A 26,494-nucleotide genomic window follows, 5' to 3' on the forward strand; every position below is an offset into this window, starting at 1 on the left:
ACGCTTCCTTCTATGGTTCTTCCGGATCATTCCTTCCACTATCTCATTACTGGTATTCATCTCCTCCACCACCCCTTTATCCTTATTTCCTTCCATAGCACTGACCCTCCTCCCCTTTTTGTTTTCATTCTCCACCCTGGGGGCATCTGTTTCTCCTCTATCAGTGTTACAAGCTTCCCTGGGCTCACCAACGCTCCCCCACACACACGCTTTTCCCAATCCCTGCTCCACACCCTTTCTTCTCACTCTTCCACTGTCATGAGTAACTTTCATACGGGTGTTACATATTTGGGGGTCTATGCCCTCCTCCTCTGTCCTGGAAATCTTCGTGTCGACAGTTCTCCACCGTTCCATTTGTTTGCTGCGTGATCGGGTGCTTACCCCTTCTCTCAATTCATCCCTCCTCCCTATCACACGCTCTTCCCCATTGCTGATAGGAACGGTATTCAGGCGGACACCAGGTCTCCAGATCTCTGCATTCTGATTCCCTGCGTTCTCACTCCCCTCTTCTGTGCTCGTCTTTGGGGGGACTTCAAAGTGTTCGTCCCGGGAGGGGGCTGTATTGTTGGTGGGGGTATTCCTTGTCTGCAGGGAATCCAGGCAGAATTCCGTGTCTCTCCCTTTCACCGTATGCCTAGGCAATCGAGCCATGCTTTCGTTCTTCTTCTCCCCTCTACCCACAGCGTCAGGCTGCAGGCTCCTCATGCTGGATCTTCCACACTCTCCACAGTTGTTGTTAAGTTCTGGGGGTGGGGGTCTATCATGATGATATTGGGGGAGGGGGAGGTCTTCCATAGGTGGATGATTACGTGTGTTTGACAGTGGTAGCCTCCTCAGACGTTCATTAGAGTGGTATTGGTGTTGATCGGGCGAAACAGGGGTGTCCCTGGAGTGTAGAGGGACACCCCCGTTTTCACCTTCCAGGGCACCATCTTCGAACAAGTTAAAGGGACACCTATGGGCTCCCCCATTTCTAGCACTATAGCGGAAATAGTACTCCAACAGCTAGAACACAGGGCTATGGCCTTATACCAACCCAAATTTTGGGTTCGGTACGTGGATGACACGTTTGCGGTTGTTAAAAAACAACATGTAGCTACCTTTATGAGAATACTTAACTCGATCTGCTCCGACATCCAGTTTACAGTGGAGGAAGAAAAACAAGGTCACCTAGCCTTCCTGGACGTGACAATAAACCGTCAGTTGGATGGGACATTACTTACAGGGGTGTTTCGTAAACCCACCCACACGGACAGAATACTCCACTATAGGAGCAACCACCCCGTATCTCATAAAGCTAGCTGCATTAAAGCATTGTTTAATGGTATAAGGCCATAGATGGTGCCCTGGAAGGTGAAAACGGGGGTGTCCCTCTACACTCCAGGGACACCCCCGTTTCGCCCGATCAACACCAATACCACTCTAATGAACGTCTGAGGAGGCTACCACTGTCAAACACACGTAATCATCCACCGATGGAAGACCTCCCCCTCCCCCAATATCATCATGATAGACCCCCACTCCCAGAACTTAACAACAACTGTGGAGAGTGTGGAAGATCCAGCATGAGGAGCCTGCAGCCTGACGCTGTGGGTAGAGGGGAGAAGAAGAACAAAAGCATGGCTCGATTGCCTAGGCATACGGTGAAAGGGAGAGACACGGAATTCTGCCTGGATTCCCTGCAGACAAGGAATACCCCCACCAACAATACAGCCCCCTCCCGGGACGAACACTTTGAAGTCCCCCCAAAGACGAGCACAGAAGAGGGGAGTGAGAACGCGGGGAATCAGAATGCAGAGATCTGGAGACCTGGTGTCCGCCTGAATACTGGTCCTATCAGCAATGGGGAAGAGCGTGCGATAGGGAGGAGGGATGAATTGAGAGACGGGGTAAGCACCCGATCACGCAGCAAACAAATGGAACGGTGGAGAACTGTCGACACAAAGATTGCCAGGACAGAGGAGGAGGGCATAGACCCCCAAATATGTAACACCCGTATGAAAGTTACTCATGACAGTGGAAGAGTGAGAAGAAAGGGTGTGGAGCAGGGATTGGGAAAAGCGTGTGTGTGGGGGAGCGTCGGTGAGCCCAGGGAAGCTTGTAACACTGATAGAGGAGAAACAGATGCCCCCAGGGTGGAGAATGAAAACAAAAAGGGGAGGAGGGTCAGTGCTATGGAAGAAAATAAGGATAAAGGGGTGGTGGAGGAGATGAATACCAGTAATGAGATAGTGGAAGGAATGATCCGGAAGAACCATAGAAGGAAGCGTAAGGAGAGTAATAAAGAAACATCTGGAACACTAATTAACCGGCAGGGACCGGTGACGCGGTCCATGAGCCGGGTGCAGATGCCGGCAAAACCCATTTAAGTCATCATTGTTTACTGGCTCCTTAGCCCTGATGATGTTTGGAGTTTCCAAACGTAAGCTTGGCAGCTTTTAGTAAAGTATATTTTTATATTTATACTCTCCTGGTGTTCGTATTTTATTTGTACCATAGACATGCCCAGGAGTCGTATTTTTATGCAAATTTTCCAGCATATATATATATATGTATATGTGTGTGTGTGTGTGTGTGTGTGTGTGTGTGTGTGTGTGTGTGTATATATATATATATATATATATATATATATATATATATATATATATATATGTATATATATGTTTTCTGAGGTTTTCGCGGGTGTTTGTATGTAGGTCTTTGGTTGTTCGGGTTTTCTCCCGCGTAAAATTGGAAGTGTCTTGGTGACATTTCGACGAAGTCCCATTCGTCATCTTCAGGCTGGTGCTTTCAGCTTCGTGCTCCTATACAGTATATATATATACTGTATAAATTAATATTATTTTAGCTTGCGAATGTTGTATTAAGATGTAAATGACATTTTTCAGCTCTTATCCCAAGTGAGAAAATATATATTACTTTCTAATTAGTAGTAATTATATAGTTTATACAAAAGTGAATGTGAGTGTGGGTGTTTGTAAGACAGGGAAGGATTTTTTTTAAAAATATGTAAAAAAATCAAGGAGCTGAAAAGAAATTGAATAAAACATTTTTTCAAATGTTTTATATTTCAAAAATATGCAGGTTACCATTTTTCTTGGAAAATCTAAATTCTGATGACATTTGTACTGTACAATCAATTTAAAATAAATATTACAGTAGTAATATCAGACTTGTAATAGAAAACAATTTTATGTTATTCCACTAGAGGGTGCTAGTTTATCCATTATTATTTCTTTCAAAGGCTAAGAAATTGTGCAGGATTACAGTTAATTTCACAATTTTTGCAGTCTATACACCAATTAGATGCAAAGAGTCCTTTTGAAGGAAAGTCTGATTTGTACAGCCAAACATATATAGCATGAACATATATCATGTGACTTCTGTTCTTTGAACTGTGGCCATGTCCAATTTATTCCAGAATATGTTAATTTTAAATTCTCATTTAATCTGTCATGGGGCAACCAGGTTTTGATAACTTTGTATATAATCCTTAAGGAAATATAGTTATATAACATTTTTAAAGCCTGAGAAAATTGAGTAAGTTTTTGTTCCAGACTGAAAAAAATTGTACACAGAGCCAATCCAGCAAGATATTCTCCATAGCGCAGCCAGAATTAATGGGAAATGTAAAAAAAATTAATTCTAGATTGCCTGTTTTTTCTTTTTGATCCAATACTGTAGAGCTTGTTTATTTATTTGTTTGTTTGTTTGTTTATTATGCTGCCCATCTCTCCTATAAGATGACTCTGGGCATCTTATAATTATTATTTTATTTTATTAGGATAAATAGTACTGCTTTCAGTATATCAATTCTCAAGTAATAATGTTTCTACAACATACTGTAGTAGATCGGGAGTGTGCATTTGTTTCTTGTGTACACTAAAGGTAAAGTAGTCCAATCTAGTAAACGTCAGGGATTATATTTGGTTAAAAAAAATAATTTCAATACATTGATTCATTCTATATATCTTGTCCTTCAAGAAAAAAAAAGCAGGGAAAGAAAGAAGCTTTTTCATTATCAAATTCACTGTCAGAGTATAAATGCTGACTGATTGCAGTAACAAACCATGTCCATTGTTAACCGCGGGGCCAAGGAATGACGATATAGAGAAACTCTCTCTCCATACTCTGGCCCCATATTCTGGCCCTCAAGGAAGTGGGTTAGGCTTCTGTAGATCATAAATCAGAGTTCTCCAAAGTGGAGAGTATTGACTCTCAGTGATCAGTGGGACTATGCAAGGGGTTGATGTTGTTGTTATTATCGTTCTTTGCACAGTCAGCCAGATTTTTAAACTGGATTTGGCATTTTTCGCCATTTATTGACTCCTTCCCAACAACCTGGGATAGGGAAATGTAATTGTTTGTGGTATCATTGCAGGATGTAAGCTGTTCCAAGTAAAGCTGCCTTTTGCATCTGATTAATGGTGAATTTATTAATGCTGATGGTGTTCATGTGGTGCACCAGTTGTTTTGTGATTGTACCCCAGGCCCTTATTACTATTGATACTACTTTTGCTTTCTTTTGCCACAATCAATTTCTATTTTCGGTCTTTGTATTTACTAATCTTCTCCAGTTCTTCCTCTTCTATTCTGCTATCTCCAGATTATCTGCCACAGTCATTAACCAGACTTGTTTTTCTTACTGACAATTGTTAAGTATAGAACAGTGATGGCGAACCTTTTAGACACAGAGTGCCCAAAAACTGCCCCCCGCTCTGCCCCCCACCCTGCCTGCTCTACCCCTGCCCACGCGCAGGGCCACGCACCACCTCCATGGCCCACCACAGATCGCCCAGGCAGCCCTGCAGTGCCATGGCAGCCACCCCTCCACCCACACCCCGCAGCATCATCTGCATGCTATGGGGCACAAGGGTGAAGTCTTGTCCCTGCTGCTGGCTATATCTTTGGTTGCACTGCTCCGTGTGGGCTGTACCCAGGGGCGACTCTTCTCCAGGGGGGCTGCTGGTGAAGATGGGGCGGTGGGAGGAGGTGGGCTGGGGTGATGGCACATGTGCCCACAGAGAGGGCTCTGAGTGCTGTCTCTGGCATGTGTGCCATAGGTTCGCCACCACTGATATAGAGTATTATGTGTCAGGTGCCTGTCATTTTGAATTTTAAAGTCCCAAAGCACTTTCATGTCTTCATTTTCTATTACTTTCTTTGTCTATGGTCCCACTAATACTTGCCTGCAGGCAAATGGTATTGATTACAGATCTTTCAGCACACCATTGTTGCAACTTTGTCATGCCATTATTTGGGGTCTTCTCTCCCTAAACAGTGACAGCAGATTTCATGCTATTGTGTTTAAAAAATCAGCCCTTTGTGTTTTCCTGAGGTGGCTTGTGAAGAGAACAAGATTTTCCATGAATGTTGTTGCTATATCAAAGTAAATAGTTTGATTCAGTCTGAGCTGAATAGAAGTATTTTCTAAAATACTGAACTGGTCCCAAAAGGGGCAGTATTTTGCTTAACTCTAAGCAAAACATTGTCAGTAGTGTACATCTTTTTTGATGGCAGCTTACACAAACCCTATGTGGTGCTGATGTCAGCAGTTCATGACCCTAACTAGAAATGCTGTGCATAACACCCCTCCCCATTGGATATGATATGCATCTCTTCCAATCAGGGTCATGAAGTGGTGATATTTTAATTTAGTGGTGAAGGTATCTGGCTAGAAAACAGGAGACCATAAGTTCTAGCCCTGCCTTAGCTATGAAAGCTAGCTGGATGACCTTGGGCCAGTCACTCTTTCCCACCACACTCACCACACAGGGTTGCTATGGTGAGGGAAAATAGGAGAAAGAAACTCCGTGGGATAAATTTGCCACCTTGGGTTATTATATTGATTTGGGAGAAAGTCTGTCTTTATCTCTGTACAGGACTGAGCTCTCCCACAAAGAGCAGGTTTGCATCCAGGGGTCCTCTTTCATTGAGGGCAGCATCAGCATTGTGGTTGCCCTCAGGGGGCTGGGTGGGTGTGGCCAGGATGGGTGCAGCCTACTGGATGGACATGGATGGAGTGGGTGTGGCCTACTGGGTGGGCATGGCCAGCTCTACATCATTTGCATCAAGGGTGACTCTGAGGGCCTGGACAGGACTGGGACAGATCTGAGGGTCTCTGGCAGAAGGGGGTGGGACCAGGACAAGTGCCAAGGCATGGTTCACTGGAGGAGCCTCACTGTTCCTCTCAGGCCGTGCGGGGGGGCTCAGTGGTGCAGGCTGCTGGGAGCCTTGGACAGCAGAGATCAAATGCCCAGCCTAGCCCTCAAGCACCCGTGGCACCAAGCCCAGCCCTACTTCCCAAATGGGGTGCCCAGTTGCACTTACCTCCTCCTCAAGGCTGATGCTGCTGTGCTTGCTCTCCTTACCCAGGTTGCTCATGATTGGTACGAGGGCAAAGTCAGAGGGAGGCCCATTCCTTCTCCATGGGAGGAGACCTGGCTTTGTATCCAAAGCTTCCTTAGCAATAGGATGGAAGACCCCCAGGATAGGCCAGGAGGAAGGGACAAGGAGATGGTGAAAGGGCAGCAGGGCAGGACTAAGGCAGGACTTCCCTCAGACCCTCTCTCTCCTTCTTTCCTTCCTTCTTTCCTAAGTACAGACTGGTGGGGAAATATTTGAGATGAGGGAGGGAGAAAAACAGGCAAGAAATGCAGCTGGGGAGGTGTCACCTTTCATGAGGAATGAAGAAATGCACCATTGCCTAGAAGTGGCCAGCAAATGGCCCTCACCTACTTCACATATCTGGCTTGGTGGGCTCTAGGGGAGGCGATGCCATGAGCAGCATTGAGAGTCAATGTTACCTGTGCAATGCTGTCCAGCCCCCAGCCTGCCCAGTTTCGACAGGCAGCGAGGCACTCTCCTCACAGCACCGAGAGGCTGAGCCAGGTGGCACAAATCTGAAAAAAAGCGTGATGCTGCCCAGCCCCCAGCCTGCCTGGTTTCGGCAGGCAGCGGGTGTCTAGCTACACTAATCTCATATGGCATCCATGCTCCGTGACTGGTGTGGGCCTTCCATTGCCAGCACCTCGAAAGACCGGGAGGAGGGGCCGTGGAAGGGGCCGATCGAATTGTCGCACGCTCACCTGTCTGTTTGCCTTCCAGGAGGGGCCCTGATAGAGGGGGCCACCTGTCAAGCCCCCAGGCTTGCCATGGGCTGGGAGATGGGGAGCCCGCAGCCAGTAGCCAACCGACGCCCATCTGTGGTTCCCGCGAACTGCCCGGCTCCTGACAATCAGCTGGGAGTCAGGTCGGCGTCGGATGGTCGGCGGGGAACCAGCGAGGCGCAAGGAACGGCCCGGCTCCTGACTGTCAGCTGAGAGCCAGGTCGGCACACGCCTGCCAGCTGGGAAGCGGTGGATGAGACAGGCGCTGCCCGTTGCCTGAACATTGGCTCGGCTCCTCGGGCTCAGCTGGGAGGTGGCTTGGCTCTGTGCCAGCAGTAGGGATGGAGTTGGTGGGTGGAGCACATCTATGTAAAGCACTGGGAGCAGTTCACTCCCAGTGCTGACTTTTTTTTCCTTTGCATTAAAGTTTGCTGGTCACCTGTTCCTTCTGTGTCTGGATTCCATCAGTAGCTAGCAGAGGACAGCTCACAGCGGGGTGCTTTCCTCACAGTGCCGAGAGATTGAGCCAGGTGGTGTGAAGCTCACCAGCTTTGCACCTTGTTGCCTGCTAAAACTGGGCAGGCTGGGGGCTAGGCAGCATTGCACTTCTCATCAGATTTGCGCCACCCAGCTCAGTTCTTGGCACTGTGAGGAGAGCACCCTGCTGCCTGCTGAAACCAGGCAGGCTGGGAGCTGAGTGGTGTCACGTTTCTTTTGGGATTTGTGCTGCCCAGCTCAACCTCTCGGTGCTGTGAGGAGAGCACCCTGCTGCCTGCTGAACCCCCCCCCCATAGCCCATGAAGCCGAATATATGAAGTAGGTGAGGGCCATTTGCTGGCCACTTCCAGGTGATGGTGCATTTCTTCATTTCTCACAAAGGGTGACACCTCCTCAGCCTGCACCCAGGGGGTGGGGCCAATGCGGCAGGGGCTGGTTCCTTGCTGTTTTCAGATGGCCTTGTGGAGCTAAGATTGAATGTGTTTCAGCATAGATGGCCACCACAAAATTGTACACTGACTTCCCGGCTGGCCTGGGCCAGGGCCAAGGCAGCGGGGGCTGTTCCCTCACTGTTTCCAGGATGGCTTCGTGGGTCACATGAAACCACTTCGCGGGCCGCATCCAGCCCCCGGGGCTTGTGTTTGACATGTCTGTCTTAGATCAATGGCTCCTGCTGGAAGAGCAGGTGATAGCTGTGGCCGTGAAGAACTTTGCAACTTGTGGGAGCAACTTTTACCCTTATGCCAGCTTCTCCATTGACATTGGGGAACCAAACCAGTGATGATTACATGACCACGGAATGCTGTAATCATCATGATTGTGGATCAGTTGCCAAGTGCCTGAATTGCAATCATATGACCATGGGAATGCTACAGCAGCGGCAACTTTGAGGAACAATTATAAGTCCCTCTTGTTCAGCACTGTCATAACTTTGAACAGTTGCTGAAAAGGTAATCATAACCTGAAGACTACCTGTATATCTTACTCCTTGCATCTCTATTTTTGATCTCCTACTTTGGTATAGGAGAGCTAGTTTGGTATAGTGTTTAAGGCAGCAGGATATGAATTGGAAGACTGTGAGTTCTGGTTCCATTTTAGACACAAAACTAGTTGGATGGCTTTAGACCAGGGGTGGGCAACTTTGGCTCTTTTATGACTTGTGGACTTCAACTCCATGAGTCATAAAAGAGCCAAAGTTGCTTACCCCTGTCTTAGGCAGATCTCTCCCTCTCCCTCTCCCCCCTCCCTCCCCCCTCTCTCTCTGCTGTAGGAAGGGGACCTTGGCAAATCATTTCTGGATGCCTCGCCAAGAAAATTGTAGGAACATGCCTACACAGTAACCAAGAGTCAACACTGACTAGGAGGCACCAACCACTGCTCCCGTCCAACTTTTGTATAATGCTTTTACAATGCTAAAACTAAACAAAACATTTTAAAATACTAAGAAGAAAACTCTGCCACATTTATTAAAAATTGACAAAAATAATACATTAAAGTAAATGTTTTCATAATATATATATTTAATGAGGGTCCATTAGGAAAAAGTTTCCTAACTGAGGCAGACATTTTGGGACAATGAATCATGTATCCTATTTGGGTTTTGGAAAAATGGGGGAGATAAAATTAACTGAAATGTAAATAGAAAAATATATTTTTCTTACAAAGACTACTCTTATTTAATATTAACTATTGATATGGTTGATAAGGATTGCAAATATAAAATTTATTAGAAAATCTCAACCTCTGTTAGTGTTAATATTATAATATAGTAATACACACATATACTCTTATTCTACAGCAGCACATGTATTTATATTTTTCCATGTATACCATATATATATCTTCTACTTATATATACCTTCACATATGCATAAAAGCAGTGCTTTTTTGTAAAAAAAAAAAAAAGGTGCTGGAACTTACACATGTCATACAACCCGTCTTGCCTACCCTACAAGGTTCCATCCAAAAAAGATGCCAGAACTCTGTTCTGGGCGTTCTATGACAAAAAAAGCCCTGCATAAAAGTACAGAAATACTCACTAACATACTTCCTTACAAATATTCACACTTTTATATAAATATGCATATGAATGTCTAGAAGAATGTCATTAATAATTTGTCATCTATTTAGCTTAAACTTTATAGTCAATCTTCATTTTTTTTAGTCTCAACTAGAAGCTAAATGACTCTTTTTCTGCTTGCTGTTTCCTTGCTTAACCTTCCATGTAGAGCCTTGGGGGAATAATTTTTGTGTCTGTTATCCTATAGATATAAATTGCTTAAAAATATCTGTTGTTTGTTGCTCAATACCAATGAAATATTTTGTGACAATTACTACCCTAACAGAGTATATTGGTTGATAGCAAGTAGTTTAGAGCCCTAAGATATGAGCTGAAAGTTTCTCTCTTGCACTGAAGTAACAGATCATGAAATATTTTAATTGAACATTTCTTATAATTAAATGTAGGGCTTTCATTATTTTTTGTGTAAAATGCAATTATATCTTTATGCAGCTTTCACTCTCTTGGCAGTTTGCCCAGTCCTCAACACACCTTCATCTTCAGTGCTCAGATCAAATGATTTTAACTAAATTTACTATGTTAATTTTTAAATTAATTTTAACTAGAAAAAATAATTTCTACTTTGGTGGGAAGTTTCTTAAATATGTATATGTTTTAGCTATTCTATTCTTATTCTTGAAGTGGATATGATTTTTGTTTTAAAATCATATTAAGAGCAAGAATCGCTTATCAAATATTTGCATTTTTCAAAACCTCATATGCTATTGTCTGCATTTTTTTATTTCATAAATAAGAATAACCATCTTTTTTATATATCAACTGCAACTTGAAGGAATTGCTGGTAGTACCTGAGCTTTAGTTTAGGAACTGTAGACATTTATTTTCTTTTCGGCTGCCCTGACTATGTTTGGACAACCACCTTTATTACTCGAGTTTGAAGCTTGCAGAATTTATTTTAGAAGAAAATAAGGCATACTTTATTCAGTTTTGTGAGAATATCTTGCAATTAGGCCCTTGCAAATAAGAGATATTAGTTTCTTGTGGCCATCTTGAAGAGCTGCCAAAACACAATATGCATCAGCTCCCAGTGAGATATCTACAGCATGATGTTTTGCTAAGTGTAACTATTACTACCTTCAGTGGCTGCAATTGATCTTTAGTACCAATTCTGTGTGCCCTAAATTATCCAGTCAGCATGTGAGATCAAGGAGGTAATAACTCGCACACAGAGTTACAGTACAGCAATTGCATCTGGTCCTGAATGGTAAATCAGTAATCTGAGAAAGGAAAACTGTAGTAAATCCATTTGAATGGATATGCTCGTATTTTCTTATGAAAATACTAGTTTGAGGCTAGAACTGGACTGATTTCACCTTGCCTCAGCAGCCAGATGCCTACAATTGTGAAGACAGATCCTCAGCAAACACAATGAGGGATGTCTTGCTACAATAAAGGATATGATTTCAAATTAACATTCAAATTAGATTAAATTAGATGTCAAGGTTCCGATAGATGAGACCAAACAAATCAGAACTCTGAGTCTAGAGATTTCCTCAAAGAACATGTTTATTGGTTACATAGTATCGGCACGGTCAAAAGTGAAACCAAGTCTGAAAAGCCCTCCAAAGAGAAACACCATTACAAAATTAAACTTTCCACCCCAATGCTATGCAATCAATTATGTGTCCCAATAGAAAAGCTTGGTGGGCTTTTTTACCAAATGCTCATGCCCCCACCTACCGATAATAATGACCTTGGTTCCCATTGGACAGTAAAATGTTTAGACCAGCAGAAATCCTCTGCATCCCCTCTCAATCTTGTGGCAATCTAGAATGAGCAAGATGGCTGAGGCCAGGTTCATTGTAGAGTTGACATTAGATTAAAGTTAGAAAACAATGATCCTCAGCCATTCTTTTTCCATTAAAAAAATGGAAAGTTGAGGATTTGTCCAGACCTAATAAGCATTTGAGTTCCCTTAATCATTATTAAGCTTCATTTTCATGAGAATAAAAATAATTATTATATTATTATTTTGATCAGCAAGATATACTTTGATTTTGGAAAAGATATTATCTCTTAGAATAATTCAAGAAAGCATCTATCGAGCTATCAAATATTTAAGAAGTTTATCATATATAGTTATCTTGCATGAATTAATGAGATATTTGACTTTTCCATGAAATGAAATATCAATAGAGCAGAGGTTTGTGCACATGAAGAAGCTTAATTCAAGGTTGTTTCTTGCCCAGCCACCTGCATGCTTGACCTATTTGGTTTCTTTTGTTTAAATTAGTAGCAAAGAGCCACAATTACAGCAGGTGTTGAGAACTTAGAATGGCAAAAGAAGTACACATGGGCAAAAAGTTATTTCTCCTCCCTTCCCTTTCCCTTTTGAGATGTTAAGCCAAAGTTCCCTGATTCTTATCTACAGCTTGCAGAACTCTTTGAATGAGGTCATCCAGGAAATGTAATCAATCCTGTATCATTGTCACTACATCCTAGACGTTTGTATTGTAAAACACTGCCTGCTTCTATGACCTAATTTACTACACCATTAACACATCTGTTTTAGAAGTTACTGCATACAGCATACATACCATTTAATACCCTTTCCCACACCAATGTTCCAAACCATCAATTTTTTGCCTCATGAAGGTAAATGTCAAAATTAGTAGAACAATGCATAGTAGCTGCTAGTTTGCTCATCATGTCCAATCCATATGTCCCATGTTTGCATGTCATGTTGAGGGACTTCCTCCCAAAATAATTGATGCAGATCCTATTTGAGAAAGGGATGAAATGGGCGCCTTGAATTTTATGACTCCCAATTGCTCCTAATGCCCCCAGGAAAAAAAAGATTCCAAAAATTTGGATAGGTTTGGAGACCAAAAAAGGAAAGCTGGAAAATGTCCTCTGTATTTTTTTTTAATACTCCTCTCCCCAACAACCCTAGTATTGTGGAAATACAAGGAAAACTAGTGAAAAAAAATAAGTAGAGGGAAACCCAAGTAAGAAACCAAGGTTGAAATCCTGGCATTATTGTTTATAGTTTTACTATAAAGTTAAAACTATACTGCATCTCTGCCATGCCCTCAGTGCTCTAAAAACTCAATCAATTAATCCTGCTTTAGAAGTCCTTGAAAGGGTTTGCAAAGCTGTATCAAAGGCTCTCCACTTTTCTGTATCTGCACAGACAACACTCCTAGGAACTGCCAAGCAGAAAAGCAGCATGCTAACAGACAGGAACAACTTTTAAAATAGTCACACAACTGTTGTAGAAAACTGTTTTTCAACCTTAGCAACTTTAAGGTATGTAGACTTCCCATGCTGGCTGGAAATTCTGGGAGTTTAACTCTACACATCTTAAATTTGCTTAGGCTGAGAAATGCTGTCCTAGAGGCTACTTTAATAATTTCATTACATTTCCTTCTCACATTAGTATGCTTTGCAAAATATCCCTTTCATAAATTTTGTATAGCCTATTTCCTTTGCTAGAAATAGACTGAAATGGATTTAAAAATCCATTTCAGTCTATTTCTAGCAAAGGAAATAGGCTATACAAAATTTATGAAAGGGATATTTTGCAAAGCATAATACATGTCATAGAAAAATAAAAAAAAACACTGAGAAAAATGTTCATTTATATTTTATTTAAAATGTTTTGATTTAGATAATTACAGAGTTAAGAGACTTAGAATTTCATATTTCACTCTGCTTTAAAATCTGGTAAATTAGTCTGCTATATTCAGGGTCTTTCTCACATATTCTGTATGTGTGATCTTGGACTTTACAAAGGATTAGGAGATCCTTTTTTTCTCTCTATAGAATACTTGCCAACACAGCAAGTGCTATGCAATATAAACCTGTAATTGGATTCAGCAGCCATTTTTTAATTATGTAAATATAAAAGACGAGTCTGATGAGATCCTGTATAATCTGTTTAACTGTCACAAAGGTCTGATCAATCTAGTCTTCTTTGTATTAGAATTTTAGTTTATGTTATTAAATGAAAGTGAGCATTCAAGAATATCAATAGGCCTGGTCTTTGATGGATTGAATATACCCTGTTTACTCATAATAGAAACACAAGCACCTTCCTGATTACTTCTTAACTTCAGCAACTGCTAATTTTGATGAAGAATGACATCATGGCCCAGTGATGGAGATAGTCAGTAGCTTCAAGTAAGCTTCCTCCCAATTGTGTTTGACATTGAGAATTATTTGCATCCTGTTCCAAAGCATTGTGTTGATTGAATTAAAATCAACATGGATTACCAAAGTTAGGCTAGCACTTTTCCTTTCTGAAGTGCTCCATATAACATTTTAATGTACAGTATTCTACCAGGAACTGAAAGGAATCTAATCAAGAAACTTCAATTGTGCATAATAGTCAGACTTACTTTATACTTGAGAGATCCTTGTGAGATGGTTTATATAGCACATTATAGTTTAATTTGGTTTATTGTATCAATCACATCTACAAGACATGTAAGCCTTGCATAATTAGGACGAATCATATACAAAGCCTGTTTTGTCATTTGTGGTTCTACTTCCTTAAAAAAAACCAAGAAAAATATGTGATAGCATGATTGAAGTCAGCATTGAGTAGATGAAAGATATTTCATTGTATCTGAGAATTTGGTAAAAGAAAAATAAGAGATTCAAGAAGAAATCAGCATAGTTGCATAAAGAACTCTGATAAACTGAAAAAACAAAAAGGACAAGTATAAAAATATGGAAATAGGGACACATAATTAAGGCAGAATACCAGCATATAGCCTAAATCTGCAAAGATAGTGAGGAAAACTTAGGCTCAGAATGAACTAAGATTTGCAACAAATGTCAAAAGTAATTAAAAAACTTTCTTTCAAAATATCAAAATCAAGGAAAAAAAATCACGGAAACGAACAGTCCACTAATGGAAGAAGATGGCAAGGAAGTGACGGGCAGGAGAGAAATAAGAACTTCTTATTTCATTCCACAAAAGAAAAAAAAATAGCCCAAACTGCTTTTAACAGAAATATAAGAGACAGACAAGGAATACAAGTTAAAAAGGCAAAAAGGTAAGGCAACAACTATCCACCCTAGATGAGTTCAAATCACCAGGACCAGATGGATTACATCTCAAGAGTTCTGAAGGAGCTGGGAAATAGGATTTCAGATCCACTGAACCCTAACTTTCAAAGATCCTGGAGTAAGATTTTACACTTAAGGAAGAAAAACCAAATGCACATGTATAGAATAGTGGTACTTGGATCAATAGCAATAATTACAAAAGGGATCTAGGGTCTACCCCAGTGCACAACCACTTACATATGAACCAGCAATGTGCTGCAGCCACCAAAAAACCCTATGTAGCCCTAGGGTGCATTAATAGAGGGATAGAATCAAGATAATGTGAAATGTTAGTACCACTTTATAACACATTGGCAAGACCACACTTGGATTATTGCATCCAGTTTTGGTTGCCATGATATAAAAAAGATGTTGAGACTGTAGAAAGAGTGCAGAGAAGAACAACAAAGATGATTAGGACACTGGAGGCTAAAACATAAAGAATGGTTGCAGGGATTGAAAATATCTAGTCAAATGAAAAGAAGGACAAGGGATGACATGATAGCAGTTTTTCAGCATTTGAGAGTCTGTCACAAAGAAGAGGAGATCAATTTATTCTCCAAAGCACCTGAATGCAGGACAAGAAGAAATGGTGGCAAACTAATCAAGGACAGATCCAACCTAGAACTAAGGAAGCATTTCTGAAGTGAGAATAATTAACCTATAGAATAGCTTGCCTCCAGAAGTTTTGGGTGTTCCATCACTGGCAGGTTTTAAGAAGAGATTAGACAGCCATTTGTCTAAAATAGTATAAGATCGGCTGCTTGAGCACGGGGTTAGACTAGAAGACCTCTAAGGAACCTTCCAACTCTGTTATTCTGGGTATTTATGATGAAAACAGAACTTAAGTGGGCAGCAGCTCACTGAAATCTATATATAAAATACTGAAGAATATTTAGTATAGGTTAATCCCTACCCAGATCTAAAATACAACCAAGAGTCATAGGACTTAAAACAGAGTTAGGGTACAAACTGTGGTTAAATATATTGCTAAATTAGAATACCAGTTTGGTCTAGAGATTAAGGCACCATGCTAGAAAGTGAGAGTTCAAGTCCTACCTTAGTTATGAAAGCCAGTTGGGTGACTTTGGTCAGCCACTCTCTCCCAACCAAATTTACCTCACAGGATTGTTGTTGTGAGGAAAATAGGAGGGGGAAAGTATGTTAAATTATGGTAATCGGTAAACTTACAATCGTTCATTTAGTGACAGATCACAGTTACAATGGCACTGAAAAAAGTGACATAGAACCAATCTTTGCACAACCGATGTAGCATCTCCACAGTCATATAATCAAAATTTGGATGTATTTAAAAATGCTGCAGCATCCTGGGGCCATGTGAATGCCATTTGCAACCTTCCCAGCTGGCTCCTGACAAGAAAAGTCAGTGGGAACACCAGATTCACTTAATGACCACGTGATTCACTTAACTTCTGCAATAATTTACTTAACAACTGCCTTGCTTAACAACAGAAATTCTGATCTCAACTGTGGTCGTAAGTAGAGAACAATCTTTAAAAATAATAAAGGCGGGATACAAATAAATAAAAATTAAACATATTTAAGACAGGTTTAATATTTCTGTAAAGTAGATCATAAACAGAAATGCTTGCTGAAAAGCTGTTTCAGATTTTCTAGAAATAATACATTAATTAGCATTTCAAAGTCTTTTGCATCAGCCATTGTGCTAGATGTTATCAGGTATCATTGACATTAGCAATTGATTTAATATACAATCAGTCTCCAAGGGCTAATATGACTGAAAAACATCTTATCCTAATTTATGGGATTTCTTAGCCCTCTCTCACCTTTTTAATAGTATTTTCTTGATTCAAGGCTAGCTAAAATGAAAAAAAAAAGGAAGTAAAATGAAAATGAGAAAGAAACAATTCCAAATAATATCTTGGAACGATAATGTAAGAATGTTGTATTTCAAAGCATGTGCAAAAGTGTTTAGAAGACTAGATGAAGTAAGAAAAAGTGTCTCTGGCTTCCTGATTAAATAATGTCAGGAAGACCCAAAGTAAAAGTAACATGAAATATTAGTGAAGGTAAGGGAGCATAAGCTCTTATCCCATCCTCTGTTTTTAGTATCTTACATTTAGAGTATCAGAAATCAGAAAATGATTCAGAAACTAAACTTCTATTTTTATTATTTTACATTGCCATCACAAAGGATCTGATCAATTCCCACTGGACTATTCTTAACCTGTTCAGATTTTCCAACAGGTGCTGAAACTTAGAAGTTACAGGTCACGATGTTGAGTTACTGCAATGTGTATGACCTTATCTTCTGTCTTTTCAGAAATAAGCTCTTCAAAGTCAGAGAGTTATTCAGAGTTAAATAAATACAGGATTGTACAAGTTTTTAATTCTGCAGAGATTCACTATGCTATATTTTTTATTAATTGTGCTGTATGTGTAATTGAATGTATAACTTGGAAGATTTTAACTATCTGAACAAACAAGTAGAGAAAAAGAGATATAAGAAAAAAGCCAAATTAAAATTCTTGCAGAATGTAGAACTGTAATGAACAGCATCGTGCTGAGGTTTGAGGTTTTGTATTATTGAGTATATATACTGCCTAGAAATGATTTTCTTTCACACGTGGCTTTAGTTCTCTGAAGTTCCCAAAGAATCTAAAAAGTCTATATCAATGTCTTTCTTGTAAGCAAATTCATACAAAGATTGCCTACTAATTTTTTTTTTTTTTTTTTTTTTTTATTAAAAGTTTTATAAATTTTACAAGAAAAACAAGAACAATACAGAACAAAAAACAACATATACAAAAGAAAAAAAGTTAAACAATACATATATATATAAAAAAAAAAAACCCCCACCCCACACCCCTCCCAAAAACCCTCCCTTCCCCCCCCCTGAGCTTCCCAGAGCAGAATATAGGCTTGAGAAATAAAAAAAAATAAAAATTAAATTAAAAACTTTATGTTTATATATATAAAAAAGATATCTATAATATATATAAAAATAAAACTTATGAAAAAGCTATATGATATTTTTGTATACCCAATCTAAATTGTATAAATTTTATCCATTTGTCCCAGATAGCAAAAAACTTCTCTTGCGTTTGTTGCTTTAAGAAAGCCGAAATCTTTGCCATTTCCGCCAGATAAGCTACTTTAAAAAACCATTCCTGCAATGTAGGCAAAGATTCCTTCTTCCAATATTGTCCAACTAACAGCCTCGCGGCTGTGATCAAATTTAACATCAATACAACCTCCTTTGTATCACAATCTGTAACAATACCTAACAAAAATAATTGCGGAGTAAATTTTACCCTCCTTCTAAAAATTCTCTGGATATTCCACCATATTTTGATCCAAAATGCTTTTATCTCTCTGCATGACCACCAAATATGATAATAGGAAGCCTCCTTATAACCACATCTCCAGCATTTAGGTTGCACGTCAGGGTACATGTAAGACATTTTTTGTGGATCAAGGTGCCATCTATAAAACATTTTATAAAAATTCTCCCTTAAATTCTGTGCTTGAGTAAATTTGACATTTCTCACCCAAATAATTTCCCAGGTGTCCAATGAAACTGGCTCACCAAAGTTCTGCGCCCATCTAATCATACAATCTTTAATTAGTTCCGTTTCTGAGTCCAATTCAACTAAAACCCCATAAATTCTCTTAATGTGGGTTTGTCTTTGATCCTTCAGTTGCTTAATAAGATTTTCATCTTCTCTAAGAAAACCCACCTTACAATCCATCTTCCATCTATCTAGTAGTTGCCTATATTGGAACCAAGAATAAGTAAAATTTTCTTGTGCTAATTCTTCCCGTGATTTTAATTGCCAGTTTTGTCCATCCCATTTAAGTAACTGTCTATAAGACACCATATCCATTTTAACCCCTCTTTTTATTCCTTCTATCGCATGCCAAGGTATAGCCCATAATGGTACTTTAAAATCACTTTTATAATATTTTCTCCAAATCCTAAGTAAAGAAATTCTTAAAATATGAGATTTAAAAGCCCAATCTATTTTTTTATTAAATATTAAATAGGCATGCCACCCATAAAGTAAATCCCATCCCTCTAGATAAAGTATCTCAGAGTTTGTCAAATTTACCCAGTCACTAATTAATGTTAAAACCACCGCATCATAATATAATTTCAAATTTGGTACCTTGAGTCCACCCCTCTCACGGAAGTCTTGCATAATTTTGAACTTAACCCTTGGTTTTTTACCTGCCCAAATAAATTTATTGAGACCCTTCTGCCACTCATTTAAATTAATCTCATTTTTCAAAATTGGTAACATTTGAAACAAGAAAAGGAACTTGGGTAGAATATTCATTTTTATCACTGCAATTCTTCCCATGAGGGATAATTGCAACTTTTCCCAATTTTTCAAGTCTTTCTGTACCCTGACCCACAACCTTTCATAATTATTTTTAAATAATTTTGCATTAGAAACAGACAGCATCACCCCCAAATATTTTACCTTATTAACAAGCTCAAAACCCGTCGAGTTAACCAAAATCTGCTTCTCCTGACTCGACATATTTTTAGGTAAAATTTTAGTCTTATTTACATTAATCTTAAAACCCGAGACCAAACCATAATGGTGAATCAACTGTAATAAGTTTACTACAGAATAATCAGGTTGCGACAAAGTAACAACCAAGTCATCCGCAAAAGCTCTCAACTTATATTCTTTTTTATTAACATATATTCCTTTAATTTCCTGAGACTCTCGAATTTTGATCAATAATATTTCCAATGTTAAAACAAACAACAATGGCGATAAAGGACACCCCTGTCTAGTACCTTTCTCTATTGTAAAAACCTCCGACAAACCTCCATTAACAATAAGTTGTGCTGTTTGTTTTTGATATATTACCTTAAGAGCTTGTAATATGTTTTCACCAAAATTCATTTCTTCCATTACTCTTAGCATAAAATGCCAATTCAGTTGGTCAAATGCTTTTTCAGCATCTAAAAATATGAGCCCTGCAGAAACTTGGTTGTTCTTATCTAAGTATTCTAATAAATTAATAATTTGTCTAACATTGTTTTTCATATACCTTCCTGTTATAAACCCTGATTGATCTTTATGCACAAGATGATGCACCACCCTCATAAGCCTATTTACCAAAATTTTTACAAATATCTTATAATCCACGTTTAAAAGAGATATAGGCCTATAATTTTTTGGTAAAGTAAGATCTTGATCCTCCTTTGGAATCAATGATATAAAAGCACTACGCCATGAAGGAGGAATCTCTAAACCCTGTAAGATACCATTAAAAAGATCATTTAATGGTTGGATCATCTCCTCCATTAAGGCTTTATAATAAACAGCTGTTAACCCATCCGTACCCGGTGCTTTCCCTAATTTCAATTGTTGAATTGCTGAGGCAATTTCCTCCTTAGTAATTAAACCATTAATTTCATATTTCTGATCCTCAGTCAGTTTAGGAAAACTTGCCTCAGCTAAATATTTATTTATATCTAACAGTTGTACATTAGTAGATTTGTATAGGTTTTGATAATAATCCAAAAAAGATTTTTTAATTAATTCCTTCTGAGAAACTAGTTTACCCTTATAATTTATTTTCTCTATTATTCTCTGTCTCTGTTTCTTTCTTAATTGATAAGCCAACCATCTCCCCGGCTTATTAGCATTACAAAATGTATTTTGTTTCATAAATAATAAATTGGTTGCAGCTTGATCTGCTATCAACATATTAAATTGTGACCTTAATAACTTTACAGATTCTTTAATACTTTCATCAGAAGGATTTAGAATCAAAGCCCTTTCTTTTAGTTTAATTTCATCTTCAAGTTCTCTACGTTTCTGAATCTGATTTCGCTTATAAAAATTATTCATTTTTATCAAAACACCGCGCATAAATGCTTTACCTGCATCCCATACCATTGACATTGAAGTCCCCTTGTACATATTCAAAGCAAAATAGTCCTTTAAACACTCCTTTAGTTTTTGAACATTCTTCTCTTGTCTAAACAAATTTTCATTAACTCTCCAGGATCTTCTTTCCTCTTTCTCTTGAATCAACTCCATCCAAACTGGACTATGATCCGTCAGTGATCTAGGAAAAATCTTTACATTCTTTACTTTATTATACAAATCCGTGGTAATCAAGAAAAAGTCAATTCTTGAAAAAGATTGGTGTCTGTCAGAAAAAAAAGTAAAGTCTCTCTCCTCTTGATTACGTTCCCGCCAATAGTCCCTTAATTCCCAGTCTTCTTTCATATCAAAAAAGGCTTTAGGTAGCCTTGCTTGTTTAAGAAAAGGAGAGGAACCTTTCTTATCCCTTTGTGTATCTAAGACACCATTCCAATCACCCATTAATACCACCGATCTATAATCAAGCAAAGTTATTTTTTGGTGTAACTGTTTATAAAATTGTTCCTGTTGTTGATTTGGAGCATAAAGTCCAACTATAAGTACTTTCTTACCATAAATACCAAGTTCAATCATCACATATCTCCCCTGGGGATCTGATTCTACCAGACAAGCTGGCAGGTTTTGTTTAACATATATAACAACTCCCCCTTTCTTCCCAGGTGCAGGAGATATAAAATGAGATCCCAAACGAGCATTAACTAAATATTTCTGATCTTTAAGTAGAATATGAGTTTCCTGTAAACAAATAACATCATTGGTATGTTGCTTCAAATAATAAAAGATTTTTTTCCGTTTCTGAGGAGAATTCAATCCATTAACATTCCAGGTCAAAAACTTTGCCATCTCCCTTGGCACGCAGCCTGGAGAAGACACCATCAAACTCTGACAGAGCTGCGTGTGTTGCATAACTCTTGGGTCTTGCTCCTCCCACCGGCGGTGATGCACTTCCAGGAGAATTCTCTTTGGGCTCTTTTTTACGTTGCTCTTTCTCTTTACGCTTATAGGCTGCACGAGTCATCCTCTGCTCTTTAGCCTCTGTTTGGCGTTGCTTTGCCACTTCTATCATCCCTGCGGAAACCAAATCTAGTGCCTCAGATTGCTGCTCAGGTTCCTTAGCACTCAAAGATTTCCGACCAGATGAAGTTGAGCCTGCACTCAGGACCGAAGTATAGAAATCTCTAGCTTTGTCAACTGTGTTCAATCTGTAACGTGTCCCAGCATGGCTCAAAACGATACCCATCGGAATTTCCCATCTGAATGGCATCGATCTAGCTTTAAGCTCATTGGTTAAAAAAGCAAAGTCTTTCCTACTTCTTAAAATTTTAGATGGGATTTCCTTTAGAATGATGACATCTTGGGCGGCAATCTGAAATCTTTTGTTGTAAAAAGCTTGTATAATCTCATTCCGCAGGGACTTCTTTGTAAAGTAAATCACCACATCTCTGGGCAAATTCTTCTGCTTAGCAATCCAGGAGTTGAGTCTATAAATTTTTTCCACTTCTCTCTGTAATTCTCCTTTATCCATATCCAAAGCCAGCGCCAGATCACTAAGAACCACCTCCATCAAATCTTGATTCATATCTTCCTTGAGGCCTCTAATCCTCAGAGCATACTCCATCTGTCTGTACTGAAACATCAAAATATCTTCTTGTGAGGAGTCCACCTTCCTTTCCACGTCTTGAATTTTGTCATCTAAAGAGTCAACTTTGTCTTCCACTTCCTCAAGCCTTGCATCGAGCTTAACCACCACAGTAGCCAAACCTGAAACAGCTGCCAGTATATCTTGTCGTAATTCATTATTATTTTCTTGCAATTTAGACTTTATCCCCGTTATCTCTTCTTTGAGATCAGATTTAATTTCTGATTTAATCTGTGAAACAAATTGAGTCATTTCCTCTCTCATTTGAACTACAATCTCTCCCATTATGCCTCTAACCTCTTGTACTGAAAGTCCAGGTAGAGGAGGGGAGGGTGGTGGCTGAGCCGGTGGTGCATGTTTAGATTGTTGTTGTAACTGTGCAGTGGAAGTTATAGGAGAAGAAATAACCTTGGGTATTGAGGAAGGCTGCTGCCTCTTTGAAGCCATTTTAAAAAGCACAATTGTCACTTCCCTTTCCCCTCCAGCCAAAAAGGGAGGAGGAAAAAAAGAAAAAAAGAATTTTTAAAAAGAGACAAACTATAATCATTAAAAGTCCAAAATAAATCCCAAGAATAAGTAGTAAAAGAGCAAACAATTCAAAAGAAAAAATTCTAAGCCAAAAGCAAAAGCAAAAGCAAAAAACAGTCCTTAAAAAGGGAAAGTAAAACAAAAGAGAAAGGAAAAAAAAACTCCGACACTTTCAAAACGCCATCTTAAGTCCTTTCACTAGTATAACAAAGAAAAGGAGGAAAAATAGTAAAAATCAAAAGATAAAAAAAATAAACACCTAAAATATAACAAAAAATCCTTTAAACTGCTCCGTCCGTTTAAAAATTACTCACCAAAATGCTGTAAACACGGAGATAGAAGCGGCGGTTTCTTTTGCTTCCTAGGAAGCAAAAACAGCTGGGAGGCGGAGATCAGCAAGAGCTCCGAGGGAACACTCCTTTCACCCCCTCTAGAAATAAATCCAGAGGGGGTTCAGGGGTTCTACCTCTACTCTTGCGTTCTCTATCCCTTCCCTTTGCCCGGGAAGGGATTTCCGAGCCGCGGGCCAGCTGATGCGCGCTGCGCTCCGCGGCTCTGACACTTCCCCAGCTGGACGGCTAAAAGCTAGCCGCCATCGCCGTCGCCTCCCACCGGAAGCTCCCGCCTACTAATTTTATTCCGACTGGAATGCTTAGGAAAATTGCAGATCAATTAGAAGGAATGGAGGATGGGGATCCATAAAATGGAAACCAGGGCCTTCTCAGTATGTCTTGTAATTATAGTCACAAAGTTCACACAAAACACTACAGTCCTCAATTTACAACCACAATTGAGCCCAAGTTTCTGGTGTTAAATGAGTCATTTGTTAAGTGAGTTTTCTCCCATTTTATGACCTTTCTTGCCACAGTTGTTCAGTGAATCAGTGCAGTTGATAAGTGAATAACCTGGTTGTTAAGTGAATCTGGCCTCCCCATTGACTTTGCTTGTCAGAATATCGCAAAGGTTGATCACATGACCTTGGGACAAAGCAGCCGTCATAAATATGAACCAGTTGCTAAGCGTCTGAATTTTGATCATATGAATCATGGCAATGCTGCAATGGTCGAGTAAAAAATGGTCGTAAATCACTTTTTTCAATGCCGTTGTAACTTTGAACAGTCACTAAATGAACTGTTGTGAGTCAAGGACTACCTGCATGTTATAAAATGATTTGTTTGGCTTCAGCATAGAGTGTTCAACTGTCATGTTTTGCAAATCACAGTAACATAGCTGTTTGTGTTGGCCTAATAACATGCTGAATCTTTCAGCAGTTTTTGATTCTTTGTCAATTAATTCTAATCCTTTAAAATAGTACTTTATAGAATATTAGTGACTTTTGCAATACTGCTATAGCTGCTTTGAAAACTGTTCTTGCTATTTCTGCAAGCACATTAATCTTTGCTGTCTGTGTAACTTTGTTTACACATGCATTGATAAGCAGAAACAGCTTCTGAAGAGTTCCTTGCAAAAAATGGCCCTTTCTTAAGAGTTTGGAGAAGTATTTTATTTACTCCAATGCATCTTCAAATGTGCCTGTGTAGACCTAATGATCCACAATCTATATACTCAATCTGGTTTGATAAGTGTGCTCATCACACCTGAACACCAAGCTAAATTATTTTCATTTGATATATATTTATTGCTGTTTTCCCAGCATGCTAGCTTTCATTTCTGTACAATCACCTGGATGTTACCAAACAGCCAATATGATAACTCTGCTAATTGTGGCTCATTTAATAAAGGATAGCTAAATACTTAAGAGTCTGAAAACCCACTCGTTGTAACTTTTACCCCTTTATTGCTATGGTTTATTGACTGTTGATAGTATTTACAATTCTCCAGGGAAGATGTGCATTATGAAGAGTAGCACACCAAGAAGCCACAAGGTACTATATTCAGCATACCGCTGCTCCTTCCGAGCCCCTTCCTTTGACTTTTGTTTGTTCCCGTCGTAGCAATTGAGAAAAAACAGCGTCAAAGGGGGAGGGGCCACGAGAGTAGGGAAAGGTGGAGGCCATAAGAAATATTAGGTTCTTGGCGCATTACCTGCACCCGAGTGGTAAACGCCTTATTCTGAGTATTTTGGTTAGGGAATCGACCTTCTCGCACAATTTGATTTTCGTGCAAGCTGAGAGCAATGTTTGTGCGGGCTTTTTTCTCTTTTCCTTCCCAATTCCCGTGAGGAGGAGAAGGAAGAGAAGGAGGAGGAGGACGCCACTGCCGCTGTTGCGGCCAATTCATTTGCCTGACAGTCGTGTTTTGCATAACAAGAGAAAGGTGCGCACCGTGCATGCCCGGGGATAAGCGCTGAAGCAGCTGGGAGGAGGCTTCTCCGCCAAGTAGTATGTATGGCTGGGAGCTCCGTTAAGATGCAACCTGCGTGTGACAGGGCCGACTCGCTGCTCCATGACCGTAAAGACACAGACGCCAGAGGCCAGGAGCAGCAAGTGCAGTTGCGGCAGAAGCTGAGGGAACTACCGACGCTGCTCCGGAGTGGACTCACGCTGCGGAGAAAGCGCTCAGATGGCGGGGGCCGGGTGAGTGAACGACGCCGGATGGCCGCGGTGCTCCCAAGAATTGACTCGTCCCTGTTACAGGGCTTGGCCTCAGAAAGCCAGTGGGTGACTTGGTAGCCAAGGAAGACCGCCCCCCTCTCTTTTTTGTTCTGTAAGGCATTTTGCATTTTGCTTATTTTAAAAGTTAAAAAAGATCCCCGACACGCAACTGATACCATGTTAATCGTGCATAACTGCCACGGGAATAAAATAATTGGCATTAGGAATGGACAGCAATGGTATACAGTCAGAGAGTTGTATTCTCTTAAACTCCCGTCTTTAATCTGCCTGTGCCATAAAGGGAAGCCTGCTTTTAATTCGTGTGAGGTTTGCAAAGAACATGTAATCTAAGTAGCATGTAACGTTGGGGGGGGCGGCGGGTAGCAGGCCATTGACCTGAGTTCGCTGAAATTATGTATCCACAGCTGCGATTGGAATGGAGGCCATGTTGCAGAGAAGATGTGAAGAGATAATGCAGTTGTTTGGGGATAGATTGGCAGCTGTGTGTTGAGCACTACAGAATTCAATGAACTTTAATTCTAAGTAAACATAGATTGTATCCAACAATGTAACAATTTTTTTAAAAAATAATTGCCTTGAAGTGTATTATTTGGGCCAGGAGAGTTTGTTGAAGCAACCTAGGAATTTATATTTTTGCCAGGAATTTGTTTTTGCCAGGTGCTGCTTGATATACAAAAAAAAAAAGAAAAAAAAAAGAAAAAAAACATGGTTCTACATTTAGGCATAAAAACCCAAATGCACAGGTAATGGTATAGGTCCATGGTGGCGAACCTATGGCACGCATGCCACAGGTAGCACGTAGAGCCCTCTCTGTGGGCACGCAGACCATCACCCCAGTCCTAGGCCTTCAGCTGTGTTTTATAAAACCTTTTCACTTTAGGCCTCTGCTGCCGTATACAAAAAAAAGTTTAATCAATCAATTTCAACTTCTTGCGGGGAAAAAAAATGATCTCGCAAAGTTGGAATTGATTGATTGAACTTTTTAGTCCCACCCAGCCTGCTGTTACCATTGCAGCCATGCCCACCCAATGGATCACGCCCACTCTGCACCCGATGATACATAAGAGGGTTTTGGGTTGCAGTTTGGGCACTTGGTCTCTAAAAGGTTTGCC

The 26,494-nt window shown here is 39.9% G+C and overlaps 1 protein-coding gene across 2 annotated transcripts in view; it reads left to right on the forward strand.

The window, feature by feature from the left end:
• Positions 1 to 24,812: 24,812 nt before the first annotated feature.
• Positions 24,813 to 26,494, forward strand: part of RAPGEF5 (Rap guanine nucleotide exchange factor 5) — a 136,089-nt gene continuing 134,407 nt past the window's right edge. For both annotated transcript variants that reach the window (XR_005556506.1, XM_039342130.1), the window contains exon 1: positions 24,813 to 25,343. Coding sequence is in view for 1 of the 2 variants with exons in the window: in XM_039342130.1 (XP_039198064.1) it covers positions 25,155 to 25,343 (189 nt within the window). In the remaining variant the exon portion in view is untranslated. The remainder of the gene's footprint in view (positions 25,344 to 26,494) is intronic.

The sequence above is a fragment of the Crotalus tigris genome, unplaced genomic scaffold (assembly GCF_016545835.1).
Source record: "Crotalus tigris isolate CLP2741 ecotype Arizona unplaced genomic scaffold, ASM1654583v1 scf7180000017774.6281472, whole genome shotgun sequence".
In the NCBI taxonomy this organism is placed as follows: Eukaryota; Metazoa; Chordata; class Lepidosauria; order Squamata; family Viperidae; genus Crotalus; species Crotalus tigris.